At 35.7% G+C, this 17,640-nt stretch overlaps 1 protein-coding gene across 1 annotated transcript; it reads right to left on the reverse strand.

The window, feature by feature from the left end:
* Positions 1 to 2,212: 2,212 nt before the first annotated feature.
* Positions 2,213 to 13,664, reverse strand: ABCE1 (ATP-binding cassette, sub-family E (OABP), member 1). The gene is made up of 17 exons (XM_009576651.1): positions 13,491 to 13,664; positions 13,092 to 13,177; positions 12,463 to 12,560; positions 11,949 to 12,066; positions 9,861 to 9,998; positions 9,623 to 9,692; positions 8,405 to 8,501; positions 7,339 to 7,428; positions 6,616 to 6,737; positions 5,708 to 5,929; positions 5,157 to 5,216; positions 5,014 to 5,072; positions 4,732 to 4,842; positions 4,494 to 4,636; positions 4,266 to 4,388; positions 3,002 to 3,113; positions 2,213 to 2,768 (listed from the first exon to the last, which is right to left on the reverse strand). Exons 1-17 carry the CDS (start codon positions 13,591 to 13,593, stop codon positions 2,721 to 2,723), a joined length of 1,800 nt encoding a protein of 599 aa, XP_009574946.1. The 5' UTR covers positions 13,594 to 13,664; the 3' UTR covers positions 2,213 to 2,720.
* Positions 13,665 to 17,640: the final 3,976 nt, after the last annotated feature.

A 17,640-nucleotide genomic window follows, 5' to 3' on the forward strand; every position in this document is an offset into this window, starting at 1 on the left:
TTCTGCCTTATATTTTTACACTGTGTCAGAGTTCTGATGCTGTTTCTTCTGACCCTGGTAACGATCTCTGCAGTGTTCCTGTTGCCTTTGCAGTTTGGATGTTCAGCTGTCCAAGCTCGGAGAGTGCAGTGTGCACAGTATTCACTCAGCTCTGTTGCTCTGTAAAATCAACTGTTGTGTATATTTTTATATCTCTGTATATACTAGTGTAGGTGATGGTACCCTTTCATTCATGTCTGCGATTGTACACCCTTGATCAGGAAACTTGAGTGATAGTTATGTGATAATTTCTTTTCAGATGCATGCCATGTATAAAACCCTACTTAAAATAAATGTTTGTCTTTTCACTTTCTTTCTAAATTATATTTACATATTTGAAACTGTTGCAGTGACATTAAAAGTATGGTTTTGTTCTGATAGAGCCATGTGTGGCTAATTAACAACTAGTTAATACATAGGCAAGCTGCAGACGAAATGAGGATGTAAACTGGATTTCTGGTTCTTATTCAAAATGGTAGTGGTAGGGGCTGTGCTGTGAGTTTTTTTGGGTTTTTTTACTCTAAGTACTTTTCCATTCAGAAATGTATTCAGGATTTTAAAAGAGGCCATCTTGAGTTTTTCTGGTTGAGAACTAAGCAAGCAGTGAGGGATTTAACAGTTGATACCATTGTGGTCCTCTGTTTACCTCTATTACTTACAAAGACTTAAATGGGGCTTCTTGTCATCTTTTCTGGGAGGTTCTAAAATGCAACTCCAGCTGTAGCCCAGCTCTGTCCAGCTGGGACAGAATGAAATCATCATTCATTACTAGAGCAGGCATTTAATTGTGAGCTTTTTTGCCAGACCAAAGCCAGTACACTTTCTGTAGAAACTTCTTGGGAAGCGACGGAAAACAAAGGCATGGCAGTAACTGGTAGGGCTGTGCTTCTAGAATTTACTTTTAACAATTGACTTAAAAGTATTTAAGCTGGGCCTATGCCCCACCTTGCTACTCTAGGACAGCTAAGGACTGAATTGTGCAGATGTTGTATTTTCTCAACCTTCACTGTTGATAAGTAAGTATGGTTTCCTCTGTTTTTGCTGAAAGACTTGTAGATTGATTGGCCAAACTCTTTACCTGGGGCAAGATGTTTTAGGTTGCAGGATGCCACTGATTAGTAGGGGACTATATGTAATATTTAGCGTATAATGAACTGAGATATACAGCTTCAGATATGTGCTAGACCACATCTTTACCTTATCCTAACAGAAGATGCAGAACTCGAGTCTAAAGGGATTTGTACTCATCTGCATGACTTAACTATAAGTCTCAGTTAGCCTTTGGAAGTTTTTGTCTAAACACACGGTGGTGGTGGTGTAAGGCTGTATTCACTACCTGTACCTGGCATAATATAGATGGATGTCTGTTGTCAGTTAGACATAGCAAGGTAGAGTGTATATAACACCTGATACCACCAAGGTTACAAAATATCCACGTTACTAACACATAATGGCTTAAAAAACCCAAAAAGACAAACCACTGCCTTCTCCTGTAACTTAAGAGGCAAAAATGTAAATAAAAGAACAAAGCCATGTTTTCTTTTATCTCTCATAGCATTTTTCACATGCTAGTGAAGGCAGAACAGACAACTGTTGCATGGAAAATACCCCTCCTTCCTTTTAAGAGATACAGCTGAAAGTTACTTTTACATGTCTGGAAAACTTACTTTCACAATAAGTAGGAACACTTAAATATAGGCACTTTTCCCTCTGTCTCCCTGAAGGACCTTACCTTATATGGACATTGATTTTTGACAAGCTATTTTTTTATTTACCTTCATTTGTGTCTGTAGTAAGGATCAAAGCTTTTGCTTTAGGCAAAAGTAATTACTGCATCTTAACCTTGTAAAAACTTCCATCTTTCTATGGAAAGATGGCAGGTGCCAGCACTTAGAGGTGGAGGAATGAGTTGGAAAAAATGGCCATTAACCTTTCTTCTTAAGTTACAGAAGATTGAAAGGATTTTAGTATTTTCTTTAAGGCTTTATTTAACTGATTATTCTCCTGTAGCTAGGTCTGACAAAATGCACGGGGACAGATGACTAAAAAGGTGTAGATATATTCCTTTATATTGTTTGTACTCCATCTTTTGGGTGTTCTTTTCTAGTATGAGAAAAGGTGCGTGTGACATCATCATATAAATATACACACTTTTGAACCAGTAATTCAAGAATTTTTGCACTGTGTCACAGGAGAGCTGTAAGTTAGGAGGATATTTTATTTACGAAGCCCTCAGCCAAAGAGATTCAACCTTTTTAAAATAGGAGTCACTTCTGTAGCTTGACATTCTTGGTAAGCTTCCCTCATATACAGAAAACAGCTTCAAAGATTTTTAAAATGAGGAAGTGCAGTCAGTACTTGGTAGATGAGTAGGATATATTGAATTGAAAACCTCCCTTAAATTTTGAAAAATCAGGAGACTCATTTGCACAATTTCAAGGTGGTCTATTTTGAAGTTATTACACTGAAAATAGGGCTGTGTCACCAAAGTATAGAAAGTGGCAGTTTTACTCAGACTAGGATTTACACTGCTACTGGTCTCAGATGTTACACGCAGCAAGAGATCTTAAGCTCCAAAAGATTAAGTGTTCTAAAACGTGATTGAGCCTTCTCATCCACAAATGTTTAGATTCCAATATGCCTTTCTATATGCCAGTTACAAAGACGCTCAGATTCAGTATTTAGTCATCCAGGAAAAAGTAGTTTCCACTCTTCTTTTGTTCCACATCCTTGGGAAGAGAAAAAAGTCAAATGTTACTTGAAGTAGTCTTTGGCAGGCTTGAACAGAGCTGAAATAAGACACCTAAACTCCTTTTTACTTTCGTTACTACTCTTACTACTTGTTTTAGGTGCTGTTTTCCAGCACAGCAGAATGACCAGGTTAGGTTGTTCCTTATTTTAAAACCTGGCTTTATATTTAAATAGTCATGGCTTTTTTACCATAAAGGTGCTTCTCTCTTACCTTGATTGAATTGAGTTTGTTTATTCTTGGTCTGTAATTGTTGGGGTCTCTTCTAAAAGTGATTTCAAGTTGAGATAAAAACTTATTCATTCCAGCCAAAAGAGTCTGTGGACTGTTAAGAGAGAACATTCCAGTTAAATTTTCAGAAGTTCTATACTATGCAGATGATTGCAGGCAGCTTTGATCTCCATCCTGAGCTCTCACTCAGGTCTGGTAACACAAATGTGAGCTGTATTTGACATACCAGGATGTGCTACACTTTCAGTCAAATCACATCTGGAGACAAAAAGTCGTAACTACTATTTTCATCTTTCAGCAGTACCTCAGCATGGCACTACAAGTCTTCAGACTGCTACCTTTACATTCTTTTTACTTTGTATCCACACATGCCTGTGTGCGGGCTGGCACACTTAGTTATTTACATTCAAAGAAAAAACCAGAGCTGCACCACTAGCAAGATATAGCAAAGACCATAAGACATACTGATGCTGAGAAACGGTTATGTGATCATGATTTTTTAATTCAAACAAGTGTGTTCCTAGAAGGAATAGCATCAAAACCAGGCTCGCTGTGTGTTGTAAAGACCTTGCTAGACCAATGTGTTTACTTCACGTGGCTCGCGTTAAGTACTTGGTAATTACACTGTTCTAAAAGCCTGGTTTCTAATAAGGCTGCTCATCAAAAAGTCTCTATAATTTACATGAAATGATTTACAGGAACAAAAGTAGACATTTCAAAAGGGACAGCTTTGAAAGAGTAAAACTCATAGATAGTATACATTATATGTTGTTGTCAAGACTTGCACTTCACAAGATTTGTATACAAGCACCCTTAGTACACTGCTTTCTTTTAACACAGCTAAAAGTTATTTTCACAAGCCTAGTTTACAGTTGGTCCTTTTTTTCATTCCTTACAATCGATGCCACTTATTTGTTCTCCTCTGATTTGTAATTTAATTGGTGTGCAGTTGCTTAAGGCTAGTTTAAGCCAAGAGCTGGTCTAGTTTTTGAGGGCTTGGTTACATTCTCCAGCTCTGCCCCAACACTGCGTCTAGGCAGCCTCTAAGAGTGGGTCAATCCCGTTTTCTTTTCCTCGCTTCAAAACAAAAGCCAGAACCCTCAGGACACCCTTGGATCACTTCAAATGCAGCTTTAATTTCCATAGGCAGGGATGCTTCACCTCCTTATTTTTGTTGATGCTTCTGATAATTCATTTCTACGTTGTCCTCCTCTAACTTGCTTACTAATCCAAACAAGTCTCTTACCTGTTTGCAAGTGTGTTCTTGGAAGGAATACCATCAAAAACAATCACACGATCAGCAAGATATGTAGCCATGATAAAATCATGTTCTACCACAAAAGCTGTTTTTTTAGCATGGAGAATGAAACTGAAATAGAAATTTAAAAAAAAAAAAAAAAAAAAAGAGCTGAATGTAAACGTACTGTAAAACTATTGAAAATTTCAGTTATTTTTCCTATCATGTATACTTTACCGTTTAATGACTCTAGCAGCCATTAGACGTTGTTCAGAGTCCAAATATGCTGAAGGTTCGTCAATTAGGTAGACGTCTGCAGGTTTACCAAGACAAAGAGCTAAAGCAACGCGCTGCAACTCACCACCAGACAACGTCTGAACCTATTGAGGTGGGGGGGAATACGGCCATATTTAGTTCAGGTACAGGTAGAGAATTAAAGAAGAAAAGTTAGGATGTTGTCTCGGGCGATTAATACCTCCTGGTCAATGATGTTTTCTATTTGAAGAGGTTTCATTACATCAGTTACAAACTGCGGGTGTGTATAGGCATCTCTGATCTTCTCATGCAGTAGCTGACGGACGCTTCCCTATTAAAAGAAGAACATTGCCACTCAGTTTTATGCACCACACCACAAGAAAACAAGAAGAAATAGAATTAATAGAGCTTTTTGTTCTGGGCGTAAAGAAATTCTACCTGTGTACTACGAACATGCTTTTGGTAGCAAACACAATACTTAATAAATAAGGCTTAAACGTACTGTAGATTTAGGACTGATCTTCTGTGGTTTGTAGCTGACATTTAGAATTGGGACCTCACCTATAAAAAGATAAAATTTATAATGAAAACAAGAGCCTTTCTCGTATCTTCAAAATAGGTTTCAACTAAGGTATTAGGCACTACCTCCTTCATCAGGCGTAAGTCTTCCTGCAAGCATTCGGATAAATGTAGTTTTGCCAGTTCCTAAAAGAAAAATAAAATACATATTACTTCAGACTTTCTAGTAACTTAGACCTCTAAGAATTAAGTCACTGATACAAAAAAATAGAGACTTAATAAAGAATACATTTTAAAATTAGACTGCTTTGAGAATTCCTATATTCACTTCCAGCAAGCAGCACTTGCTATTATTTGCTTTTTCAAATGGAAGAGACATCTAAAGCTACAATAGTCTAGACTTGTGGCTAAGCTCACCAGGTCAATCATCATCCTGCCAATCTAAGTTCTTAAAATGGGGTAACAGACAAATGCAATGGCATCATTAACATTCAGTAACTTCAAGTTCCCGCTATTAAGAGAGCACGCTCATGGCGTGACATCTTCACTAGGAAACAAGCAGTTCAACCTGACTCAAAATCAGTAATTTTGAAGCCTGGCTCCCAGATTGGAAAAGGGCTTTAGGAGCGTATTTAGGGCTGGCTGTAGAAGCAGTTTCCAACAAGAATGGCACTTACCATTTTCCCCTAACATCACCATAATTTCAGAATCGGTGAATTCTCCAGCTACTATGGATAGTTCAAATTCTCCCATCTTTTTTTTCATTCCTGGATACTTGTACATACACATCTTTTTAACCTCTTCTTCATTAGCTGTCTCAGCCACTTTAAATACCAGAGATGCATCTCGAAACCTTAGATTTTCTGTTGGAACATAGCCATCTAAGAAAATGTTTATGCCTATGAAGGGAAGAAAAAAGATCATTAAAAAAGGTCTACAACAAAGCAAGACAAAATGAATTTCAATTCTTGGCTGTAAATTCCAATCAGATAAGGAAAACACTGGATTTTAAATGGCATGTTAAAAGAGGTAACAAAACTCCTATTTGAAAGTGTGTACCTTATGCAAGTTGAATGAAGAAAATTCTTACTAAAATTACTGAAAGGCTATAGAAGCTCTTCCTGAAAACTTAGTATCAGTAATGTGTGTAGGGTTTAAAGAAACTACTGCTGTTGGACCCACTCTCACAAGAACAGTTATTACTGAGTCTCAGTGCTGCAAGTGTGGTCAATTCAGTTGAACACTACACACCTCTGTACTGTGCAAACTGTCTCCTGCCCTTTCTCTACTATTTATAGGGTCTTTTGTGTAACTCCACTGTTTACAAAACACCTGCAAGTATCAAAATTATGTCTATAGCAAAAGACAAAGGGCATTTCATAATTAAGACTTTTGGGTTGAGTTATGAATTTAGGATCATGTAAAACAGAAATTCTGCACAAAACAAAACAGTAGTATTTTAGTCACTGAACTGTAACAGGAAGAAGACATGTTCACGTAATAGGCAACTAGCATTTTGGTACCCTTTTGTTCTTCCACAGAATTATTTTGGTATGTTTAAAAAGAGAAATACGGCAAGAATTACCTTCTCTTACACTGAAAGGCATAGTAACAACACCGTAAGCACTTGGCACACCATACAGGCAGCAGATAAAGTCAGAGAGATAATCTAACACACTTAGATCATGCTCTACAACAATAATGTACCTGAAAAATAGAGCCAGAGAGATGCTTTTATACTTCAATAGAAAACATTTTTTCTTTCTTTCTTACTCTAATCTTGCATAAACAAGAGCTATCAACATGATTTTCACTTAATATGGTTTTTTAGCTTTATACTAAATAAGGACAGAGTTAAAATCTCTAATAAGCATTTTTTTTAAACTGTGCAATAAACAGACATTGTGAATGATAAGTTGAAAGTCCATCTTCCGTGTAAACTGGCAGCTTCTTTATGTACAGTAAGTGGAAGGATATTGATTAACTGGAGCAAAAAATATTTAGCACATTTTAAGAAAAAAAAAAAATCTTTGTGAGAAGGGAATGGAACAGCAATATTCAGGTGAAAAATAATCACCTGTATTTTCACATCCTTATTACAAAATGCTGCAATAGTAAAGAAGCTATAGGAATTAAGTTTCCAAGATGCAAAGGAATAGAATATTACTGACTTAGAATATTTTAAATATCTATTAGTGTACCATACTGAGAAGTCAGCACTTCTAGGGAGAGGGACTGGATGTTTCTTCCCTCTGTAAACAGCCACCTGTTATTACAGTCTAGCAAAACATTTACAGTTTGTATTTACCTGTCAGGGTTTATTAGGGATCGAATAGTAATGGCAGCCTTCAAGCGCTGCTTGACATCTAGGTAGCTAGAAGGTTCATCAAACATGAAGCTAGCCCCAAAAGAAAGAACAAAGTCTTAGTGAATGCAAGCTTTCTACATATTCAAACCTAATACTAACATTTCAACCATTAAATACACATAAATAAGAAATTATCATTATTTATATTGAGAAAGAGAGACAAAAAAGGAGAATTATGTACTGACACCTGCCTTGAATCTCTGATGACTGTCACATGAAATTGTTAAACGGTTCGAGTTAAGTATTACGTTGCCAAAAGCTCTGACAAAGTTATCAAATGTTACGAGAAATCAGCAATCAGTTAGGAATCCCATGCACTCAGTTCTGATTCAGCTTAAATTTAACATGAACTGAAAAGTGCAAAAATACTTTAGGAGACTGGAAGAAGGACATCTTCCAAAAGAGAAAAACAAAACAACAAAACGCACAAGAAAACCCACCCAAAACCTGCACCAACCAGAAAAACCCCAGACAAACAAAAAAACCACAACCCAAACAAACAAACAAAAAAATCAAATCAAAACAAAAAACCCCAAACCCCGTAACTCTTCTGATCTTGCTTTCTTGGTCCCAAGGAGTCAGGAAAGAGCATAGACTAGACAGTAATTTCCTGGTTCCAAGGCAAGAGAAGAGGGACACAAGTTCCCAGAGGTGGGGAAGCATCCATTCGCTTCTTATTCGGAGAGGCTAAGTGAGGTACACTGTCAAACAGGGTACATTTATGTGGGATTAGGGAAAGGTTATGAAGTTGTGATGCTGAAATTTAACATTGGCCTTTGGAATTAGCCATTTCCAGTCAGATAAATTAAAGTATAAAAACCCCAGAGATTATATATGGAGTAAATATGGATCTCAGGTGCTGAGTTGGTAAAAACAATTTTTTTTTGTTTGAATATTTAAACATTTCAAACAAAAGTACTATTTCTAACAATAAACGTAAATTAGAGGACCATATTCCGAGACAGATTATTAGAAGCAATGTGTAACAGAAGTAAACTAAACATACATATCAGCCTTCTGAATGCAAACAACCGCACAAGCAAATCTCTGAAGCTCTCCTCCTGAAAGGTCCTCAACATTTCTTTCTTTCAGATGGGTTAAGTCTGCAAATAAATGGTTAGTTTTAGATACGTTATAACCAACACAACAATTCATATTTTTATTACCTACAGAAACATGTATAATCACAGCAGACATCCTACACAGAGGAAAAAACAGAAAGAAGTAAAGTAAGTGTTCAGTTTATATAGAAGCATCATAATGCTATTTGTAAGTCACAGGAACTTATGGCTTCTCTGCAGCATTAGCTGATTAATTTGTATGGCTGCTTCTTATCATGCAGAAGGATTAAATTTCTATTTGTTTTTCCACCATATATTTGGTAATATTCTGGCCCTAAAAAGAAACTATACCAGTTTTAAAAGTGAGTCTTGCTAGACCTGGCTGAAGAGTTCTGATTTTCAGGAAAATCAAGTCCTCCAAACGTTACAGCAAATGGGTGAAGCCAGTATCTTCTCATCAGCTTTATGAACAGCAAATTTCACTAATATACTGTGACACTAATAAGAGGGACTCAAAGACCATGCTCTTGGTGGCACAATGCAGCCCCACCTTTACCACCCATATCTACCAAAAAGAACCCTGTTGTTAATTTAGCAACACCTAAATCAACACCCAAATTTAATAACAACTGAATTCAAAACACCTACAAAAAATTACCAGGGCTGGACTATGCAGATGTTATTCTTATTAATTGCATTATTCTCAGAAGTCAGTATTATTTCCATTATAATTAGCTATATACAGTTTTTTTGGGGGGAGGGGTAAGTTTTTTTGTCCTTGGGTAATATTTTCTATAGGCAATGGTTCTCACAAGGGGGGATGCTAAGATTTTGCCAAAGCTGTAAGCAGGCAAGAGCAGTAGATGGTAACTGGAATTTTTCCAGATTTAAAAATAAACACTCTCTACCATGAAACAGAAACTGCATTCTGTTAACTAGCATGTATCAACTAATTTGCCTTTGCCACTAGAAAGTATTATTTGCATTGGTTCAGATATGCTTACAGCAAGCCCTAGGCTTTAAACTAAAGCGTCTTTACTTTTTTCTCTTTTTTTTTTTAATTGGTATAATTGAAATCTACTATCACATGAGTAGTAACTTTATTTTTCAGTAAATACAAATTTCTCAAATGCTTTGAAGTTTGATTTCAGAAAATTACTTACCAAGCTGCTGACATACAACAGTTTGTGTCTTAGTTTCATCCTTCCTATCCAGAATTGATCCCACTGTTCCCTGCATGATAAATAATAAAAAAACCCAACAATATTATTTCAACATCAAAAATTTCAGACAGTAGTGGAGTTTTGACATTGAATTATGCTGCTAAATAAAATCTTTAAACACAAGAGAAGTATTGCAGGAGAAGCTCCCATCTTTCTATTAGTTCATTAAATTTCTCACCTTTGCAGCTTTAGGGATCTGGTCCACGTATTGAGGTTTAATGATAGCTTTCAGGTCATCTTCCAGGATCTTGGTAAAATAATTTTGTAATTCAGATCCTCGGAAATAAGTCAAAATTTCTTGCCAGTCAGGTGGATCCTGTGACAAAATTGAAGCCTGTGTTTACTTATACTATTCTAAAAACATCATAAAAAATATCTAATTTTAAAATTCCAGTCAATACAGCAAACAGAATATGCTTGCAAGATTAAAAAAAAAAAAAAAGCCTGGATAAAAGCTAGTTACCAAACTGTGATGTTGCCCCTGCAAAGTTTCCATTGGAAAAAAAATAGAAAAATTACAAAATTGCAAAATGGTGGGCAGAAGTTCGGATATTTTTTTCCAGGCGTCACTAGCCCTTTCAAGAAAAAGCATTTTAAATTTGCACCTAGGACATCCAAAACTGTCCTTAGACAGTTAAGAAGCTACGAGTGAAACTACTTCATGGGGAAAATGATAGCATGGATTAGTGTAACTGCACTTACTATCTGATCCAGCTAATTCAAAGGAAAAGAGTTGGACTGATAAAATCAACTTACTTCTAGCAAATATTTCCAAGGAAAGAGAAGACGACAAAGGAAAAATGACCCAAAAAAAAAAAAAACAAAACCAAACTGTTCAGAGCAATCACCCAGGAAAAAGTCCCAACTTGTACAGTTTCGTTTTACACAGCGTACTACTCTGAATGGTGCCGAGTTAATTATTTTGATGGTAAACAGTATGGAAATAGAGCAACACAGCCATATTTCCAAACCAAGCAAATACACAGAGGAAATGCTTCATAAGTTTTGGAGCAGAAGCAGCATGGAAGATTCAATTCATACCACATATTTCTGTGGTCATAATGATTTGGCTCTTCACAGGAAAGTCTGATTTTGGAAGCCTGGTAATTCAATTAAGTACACATTCAGAAAGTCAAAAGTTTTGCTATTTCTGCAATAATACCACCTGAAACAAGAAGTCCACAAAACAATATAAACCAAACTTGAAAGAGAACGGGAAATGTAGCTGGGAAATTACTATTTCTTTGCAGTTTTAAGTGGCAGCCATGAAATGAATAATTTATTAAAACATCACTCTTTCAGGTAAAGAAACTGATGAAGAAAGTTTGAACACACTTGTTCCTACAAGTCCTTCTTGAAGGACAAAAGTGAGCATCAGAATTCAATTGTCACCAAGTAATTTGAAGGTGAGAAGGTGGTAACTGAAATACTGTCTGATAAGAAGAGTCACAATAGTTATTATTTATGTCTTTTTTCTAATAATATTCAGTCTTTGGAGTAGTGCTAGGTAAACAAAACCCTGTAAATTATTTTGCTTGCTGGCTGCACAGTTTGACTTAGTGTAAATACATAGGAAAATGGATTATGATCTCCCACGAAGAGCAGCAGATTACAAGTTGTTCTATGTCTGATTCTCAAAAAATACTATCAAATTTTCTAATTATTTAGCAACGTGAAGAAACTAAGGATTTTCAGAACTCAGTATTAAAGTGTACAGTGGGAAATATCTTCAACAACTTACGATAACGACATATTTTACAAGAGATCATCTTCAAAAGAATCAAAGACAAAAAAGCCTACGAGATCACAAGGATAGATGGTAAGCACTCATAGACACTAGAGCTGTTCAGATAAAAACAACATTGAACTTAGAAGAAACTCCAAAACTTGAGCTACCTAAATCGCTTGATGGGGAACAGGTAAATTGGGCGAGAGAAAAAAGTTAACATTTTTAAAGACTGGTATAAAAAAAACCTTTAAGTGTGACTTAAAGGCAGAAACCTACCCCTGACACTTATCTTCAGTGAGTTACAATTATAATTAATATCCTTATCTTTCTTGAAAGATATACAGAATTTGCAAAAAAGCCTTTGTCAACAACATCCTTCTACTATTGTTTCTGTGTGGAGTAGGTCACTGGCTGTTAATAGGGAAAGCGCCAATGTCCTCGCAAATTCTATTGTGTTCACAGATACGAAAATTCAGTGAAAAAATATATAACCACAGCTATCTATAATGTCAACTCTATTTTATTGCTGATACATACATCATATTTTCCAAGATTTGGCTTCTGTTTTCCTGCTAAAATTTTCAAGGCAGTTGATTTTCCAATACCATTGGTTCCAACCAATCCCAGTACTTCACCTGGACGAGGGATAGGCAACCTGTACACAACATCGATAACTTTGGATTATATTAATGCCATCAGACACCAACATTTGGTGGTAAAGTAAATGTTACAACTTGTTTTCAGACTTCCTGATCATTTCAGCCTACTTTATTAATTTGCCAATATATAATTCAAATTAAATCAATACTCCTTAAAAATAGATGATCATAAGAAAGATTTAAGAGCAGTCTGTTCTTTAAACAGGCACTCTGTAAAATGAGCACTAAAATTTTATTTCATTATAATACTTTTTAATAGGAAAAAAAGTAATTAACTTTCAAAAAGGAAGCTACTGAGCTAATAACCAAGAATACCTTGATGTGCACTATGTTTAGACAATGAAAAACTTGAATTTTTTGTCTCTTTTACATTGATTTGAAAAACAAAATACCTGTGAAGTTTGAAGGCATTGGCACAGTATCTATGTGTTGTTTCTTTCTCCAGGTTGCTAGGTAAGTTAACAATTGACAAGGCTCCAAAAGGACATTTCTGTAATTGAAATAAACTTCTAGATTACTAATGCACACAAACAATTTATTAACAAAATGCTATGTTCTGAACTGCACGCAGCTGTGCATTTTAATATTTTTAAAAGAACTTCTAACAAGTTACTTCACTTTCATTTTCATAGTCAACTTTCCAAAGAAGTCCTATACCACATTTTTCAAATTAAATAGTTAGCAATTTAGACTGTCAGTCTACAATACAAATAAGGCACACTGCATATATTCTCTAGCTCTTTTACAAAAACATCCTTCTACTGCTAGGTGTCTATAGCCAGAAACAAACAAACAAAATCAAACAAAAACACAGCCACAAACAGAGTTACAACCCACACCCTGCAACCCAACCAGTTCAGTAAACTGACACAGTACTTCACTTTCTATAAACAATAACAGTTAACAAGGTCTGATTATTCAGGGAAACAAAATTGCTTTTTGAAGTTACAGTATGCATTACTAAATATAATAGCATGATAAGGAAATTTTATCGCTTTAAATAAAGCGGCCTAATTTTTACCTTGATGCAAATACCACAACCAATACAAAGTGTTTCTGAGATCCATGCTATTTTGTTCTGTGATGTGACTTCTATGCAAAGTTTTCCTGGTGAAAAAGAATAAGATTAACTCAAGTAAGTTTCTGATGAATCAGAATTCTTGCCAGTACTACTAAATTCCACAGAGGAACATGTAACTGATTAACGTTCACTGAAGCTTCAGATCATGCAAAGACCTGAAAAGTGGCATTATTACTACGAATTGTTCATGCTTTCAGTGATACTTCTAAAGGCTTCACGAAACGAAGCATGCATGATAAAACAGAAAACTAGCAATTATAAAAAACTAGTTCCTTCTAGTAGGACATTATTTAAAACTTCTCCAATTGCTTAAATACTTTGCTAAATTACGTCTCTTACCCATTCGAACCACAGGACAACTCTTCTTGCATTCTTGACGGCATTTCTTTGGCTTACACTTGTCATGGTTGACAATAGCAATTCTTGTTAATTTGTCTGCCATAATGCACAATTTAGGGTTAAACACATACACCAATTATGAGGACTAGTGGGAGTCTTCCAGATCTTAAGAAAAAAAAAAAGAAAAAAAAAGAATCCCAAAGAGAACATAATTACTGACCACACAGAGAAGAACATACATACCTGAAGTTACTACTAGCAGAGTTCAGAGATGAAAAAAGCAAAATGATTTATTTTTTCCTCTTTCAAGCAAGATGGCAAACAGGGCAAAGTCTCAGATACGAGTAGTAAGGGTACCAATGTGTAAATAACTGCACAAATCTTTAACATCAGCTTTCCATTCAATTACTATTTCTCCACTGTAAAATAAAACTGTGATTATATCTGAGAATGTATTTGTTTCCAAGAAAAGCATGATGTAGTAAGAACAGAAGAATCTATACTGCTGCAAATTTCATTGTTTCACAAGCTGCCTTGTGTAAAGTAACCTTATTCATGCTACAGTGTCCGGTAAAGTCAAATTCAAAAGAATCTGATTATAATATTCATTTTGCAAACTGTATGCCAATATTCTATATTAAATGATTAAAATACTGTAAAATTTAAACCACTTTTCAAAGTGAAAATCTGTAGTTGCACATAGAAAAGTAATCCAGGCAAGGTGAACAGACATGTATCATGATGTTTGATTCTTTCATGTTGAGTGTCATTAGTATTTGGATAACTACACTTTCATTCTGCATTTCCTAATACGGTATCAATGACTATAATATATTCCAATAAAAATAAGCAAGATTCTTTATAAAATTACTTTATTTTTAGAAGAGAAAGGTCTTGGAGTACTAGACGATTAAATATTCCTGAAATCACAAATAAATGCACTCGAAGTGAAATTACTACTTGCATTCCTCTACATAACTGTCTTTTCCCTTGCTTAGATATTTCTCATGCACATTGACAAGCACTGGATTGTACTGGGAATTTATGTCAACAATTGTAGCAGAAGGGAGGGAAGGACAAAGAATTTTAAATTTAAGTCTTGATAGATAAAAAAAGGTGAAATGTATTTTAAAGTCCATTTATATTTCCTTTACCATATTCACACATAGTACTGAGAATAACAATAATAATGACTTTATCTTCCTATGAACAACACACACCTAAGGACAACCCCCTCCACTCGCTCCTGCTCCAGAACAACAAAGACAACTGAATTACGAGGCTCTTGGAAGTTTACAAGATATTACAGATGACAAACAGATATTTTTTTTTAGGTCTAAAAAAAGACCATAAATAAAGTACAAAGCATTTCCAGTTCAACACCACTAGATAAAGTGATAGCAGCCCTACAGATGATGCCAATTCAAAATAATTTCAATTCAATGCAATATGTATCAGTAGTTCAAAGACGTAACTGGGAAGGAGTCTTGAAATACTTCAGGTTTCCACACAGTCTGCACATACACTTCCTTCCAAGAAAAGGATTCCAACATTTCATATTAAAGAAAGTATTTTCTGCTGGATGTCCAGTTCATCTTTGCTCCACCAAACTAAAGTATCCCGCAGTGGTTTGGAGACTATTTACTACATAGGGCTATTACATGAAGAAAGGTTGTGACTTTCAATCTCCTGAAAGAAGCAAGAATAAAATTGGTGTATGGCACATTTATCATGTTAAACTCCACCCTTCCCTAAACCCACCTGTGAACTTTAGTTGGAAGGAATCCTACAGATACTACTGTAATATGAAAGAAAGGAAGACACTGGCATCTAACAGGGAGCAAAGGTCAGAAATGAAGATGTTACTGTATCTTTAAATCCATTATTACTATAGTTATGAATATTTTAAGTGGTTCCTTTTAAAAGTGGTAGTCTTATTCCTCCTTTCAATTTCCAAAGTATTTTTAAATTAATGTCTAAAGATATTCTTCATCAGATATAAATGAAGGTAATTATTAGTCATGCTGCCAACCTTACTGTGGCAGTTTCTACTTTTAATATTTCAAATTTTCTTCTTTAATCTTTTAACATTTCCTAAGCCAAAAAGTCCTAATAACATAGTTGATGTTTTCAAATAAATGACTGAATATTTAAAAAAAATTTAAAAAGTGATTTTACAGTTCTGTATTGTCAGACGAGATTGACAGAGCAGGGCTGAACATTGCAACTACATCCATAGACCAGGCCAACAGGCAATTGCAATTCTCACTTTAATGCATTTTTCTTACATAAGAAAACAAGAAACTGAAAGTCTTATTCTTAAAAACTATAAGGATGTTTGAGTCAGGGTTATTTTCTAGGAAACAGATACTGGATTTTGTCAGTGCTTCAAATAAAGATACATTCTTTGGGAATATATCCCAGTGCTTTTCATGAAAGTCCTGTAGTTTGCAGTGCATAGAGTATTTGGGGGTGAATCACTCACTCTTTGGTTTCCCAAGGGAAGTGCCTAATCTGGGTCAGCCCTTTCTCCAACGCCTGTGTGGCTGAGTACCCTGAGCAGACAGACCACGCTGTCTATCTTCCAGGCAGGGCTCTCCCTGCTAGTTATCTTAGTTCTAACTAGCATGTAAATTATTTCTACGGGTTACAAAAGCAAGCTCTAGAAGACAAAGCTGCCGTACTTCAGGAGCTTGCCTCCCCTATCCAACCTCCCAAACCTCTGTTCGGGGTTACCGCCTGAGCAGTACAGATAGCAGACCAAACTCTCCCCTCAGCCATCCACCCTTCCAGTCTGGTGTTTAGCTTAACGCACCAAAGCAGAATGGGATGGGGGTCGCTCTAAAAGACCAAGTCAAACATGGCTTGAAACAATTAGTTTTTGCCACCTACCTCAGCAAGCTTTCCACCCAGTCTTGGTGGGATAATCAGACTGAAGTTTACACTACTACCCATTGCTGAATCAGACTGTGGTTAGCAAGTAATAAAACAGCCTAAGATTTTTTTTTTTTCTTCTAACTAACTTACACGGGAAAACGCCCATCTGCGGTGAAGCGTTTTGAAGGGGCCGCAGAAGTAAGTACGCCAAGCATTTATAAAGTACTTGGTAGGGGGGGAACAGAACTAATGAACCAGCATGGAGACATACACTCGTGCCTCCCTGCTCCCATCTACATGATGGAACTGTCAGTTTATCCAAAACTCGCCAGTGGTCTTAAACCATTTGCAGAAAAAAACATTTGTGACTTCTGTCACCTCTGCAGTATTTCCAGGACTGTCCTGATGTCTACGGTGATAACTGTCCACAAGAGTAAATAATAATAATTTCTACTTAGAACTGACAGTTTAGAGCAAATTAAACACCACTGTCCAAATCCAGACTGAACTCAAGTTACATATTTATATGCAGTTACTTCGGTGGCATTTAACTTAACATACTGAATAGGACCGTCTGATTTCAGGGTGCAGACAGCAGAACACAGGTCAGCAACACATACAATATGCATATGCTACAATACAGCATACCAGTAATTGTTAAGTATAGTCAGCAGTTTAAGGGCAGGAGAAACTGGTGTTTAGAAGCATTTAAGTTAATGTCTGTATTTCTCCTTCCCAAATCAAGAAGAACAGAACAAAAAACAATTTTAATTTGCTACTAACTAAAAGAGTAAAGCATTATTTTGAAATAGTGAATTCTGATGGAGTGACAACAGAAAATCTTTCCAGACCGATGAACTGGCAACACAGGTGAAGTAATGAGAGAAGGAATAACACCTGCTAGCAAAAAAAAAAAAAAAAAAAAAAGCTCTAAAAACCTTAACAGTATCATTTATTGAAGCCAAAAGCTGTCCATTAAGTCCCATTATGACACTTAATACAAACACTAAAATATGTCTAAAAATAAGACACAAAACATGTTATCACAAGCATTTTAGGTCAGCATTCTTAGGCTGACACACCAGAAGAAATTAAAAAAAAAAAAAAAAAAAAAGCAGCATGTAAGCAGACCTTGCTACCTGTTACAAAAGGCAACAGTAATGTACAATCTGTAGAACAAATATAATGTACTTGCATTAAGAATATTTATTTCTTTCACAGGCATTAGAGTTATATTAGAATTTACTAAGTCAAGTCAATTATGACCAAGAAG

The sequence above is a fragment of the Fulmarus glacialis genome, unplaced genomic scaffold (genome assembly GCF_000690835.1).
Source record: "Fulmarus glacialis isolate BGI_N327 unplaced genomic scaffold, ASM69083v1 scaffold15834, whole genome shotgun sequence".
Lineage (NCBI taxonomy): Eukaryota > Metazoa > Chordata > Aves > Procellariiformes > Procellariidae > Fulmarus > Fulmarus glacialis.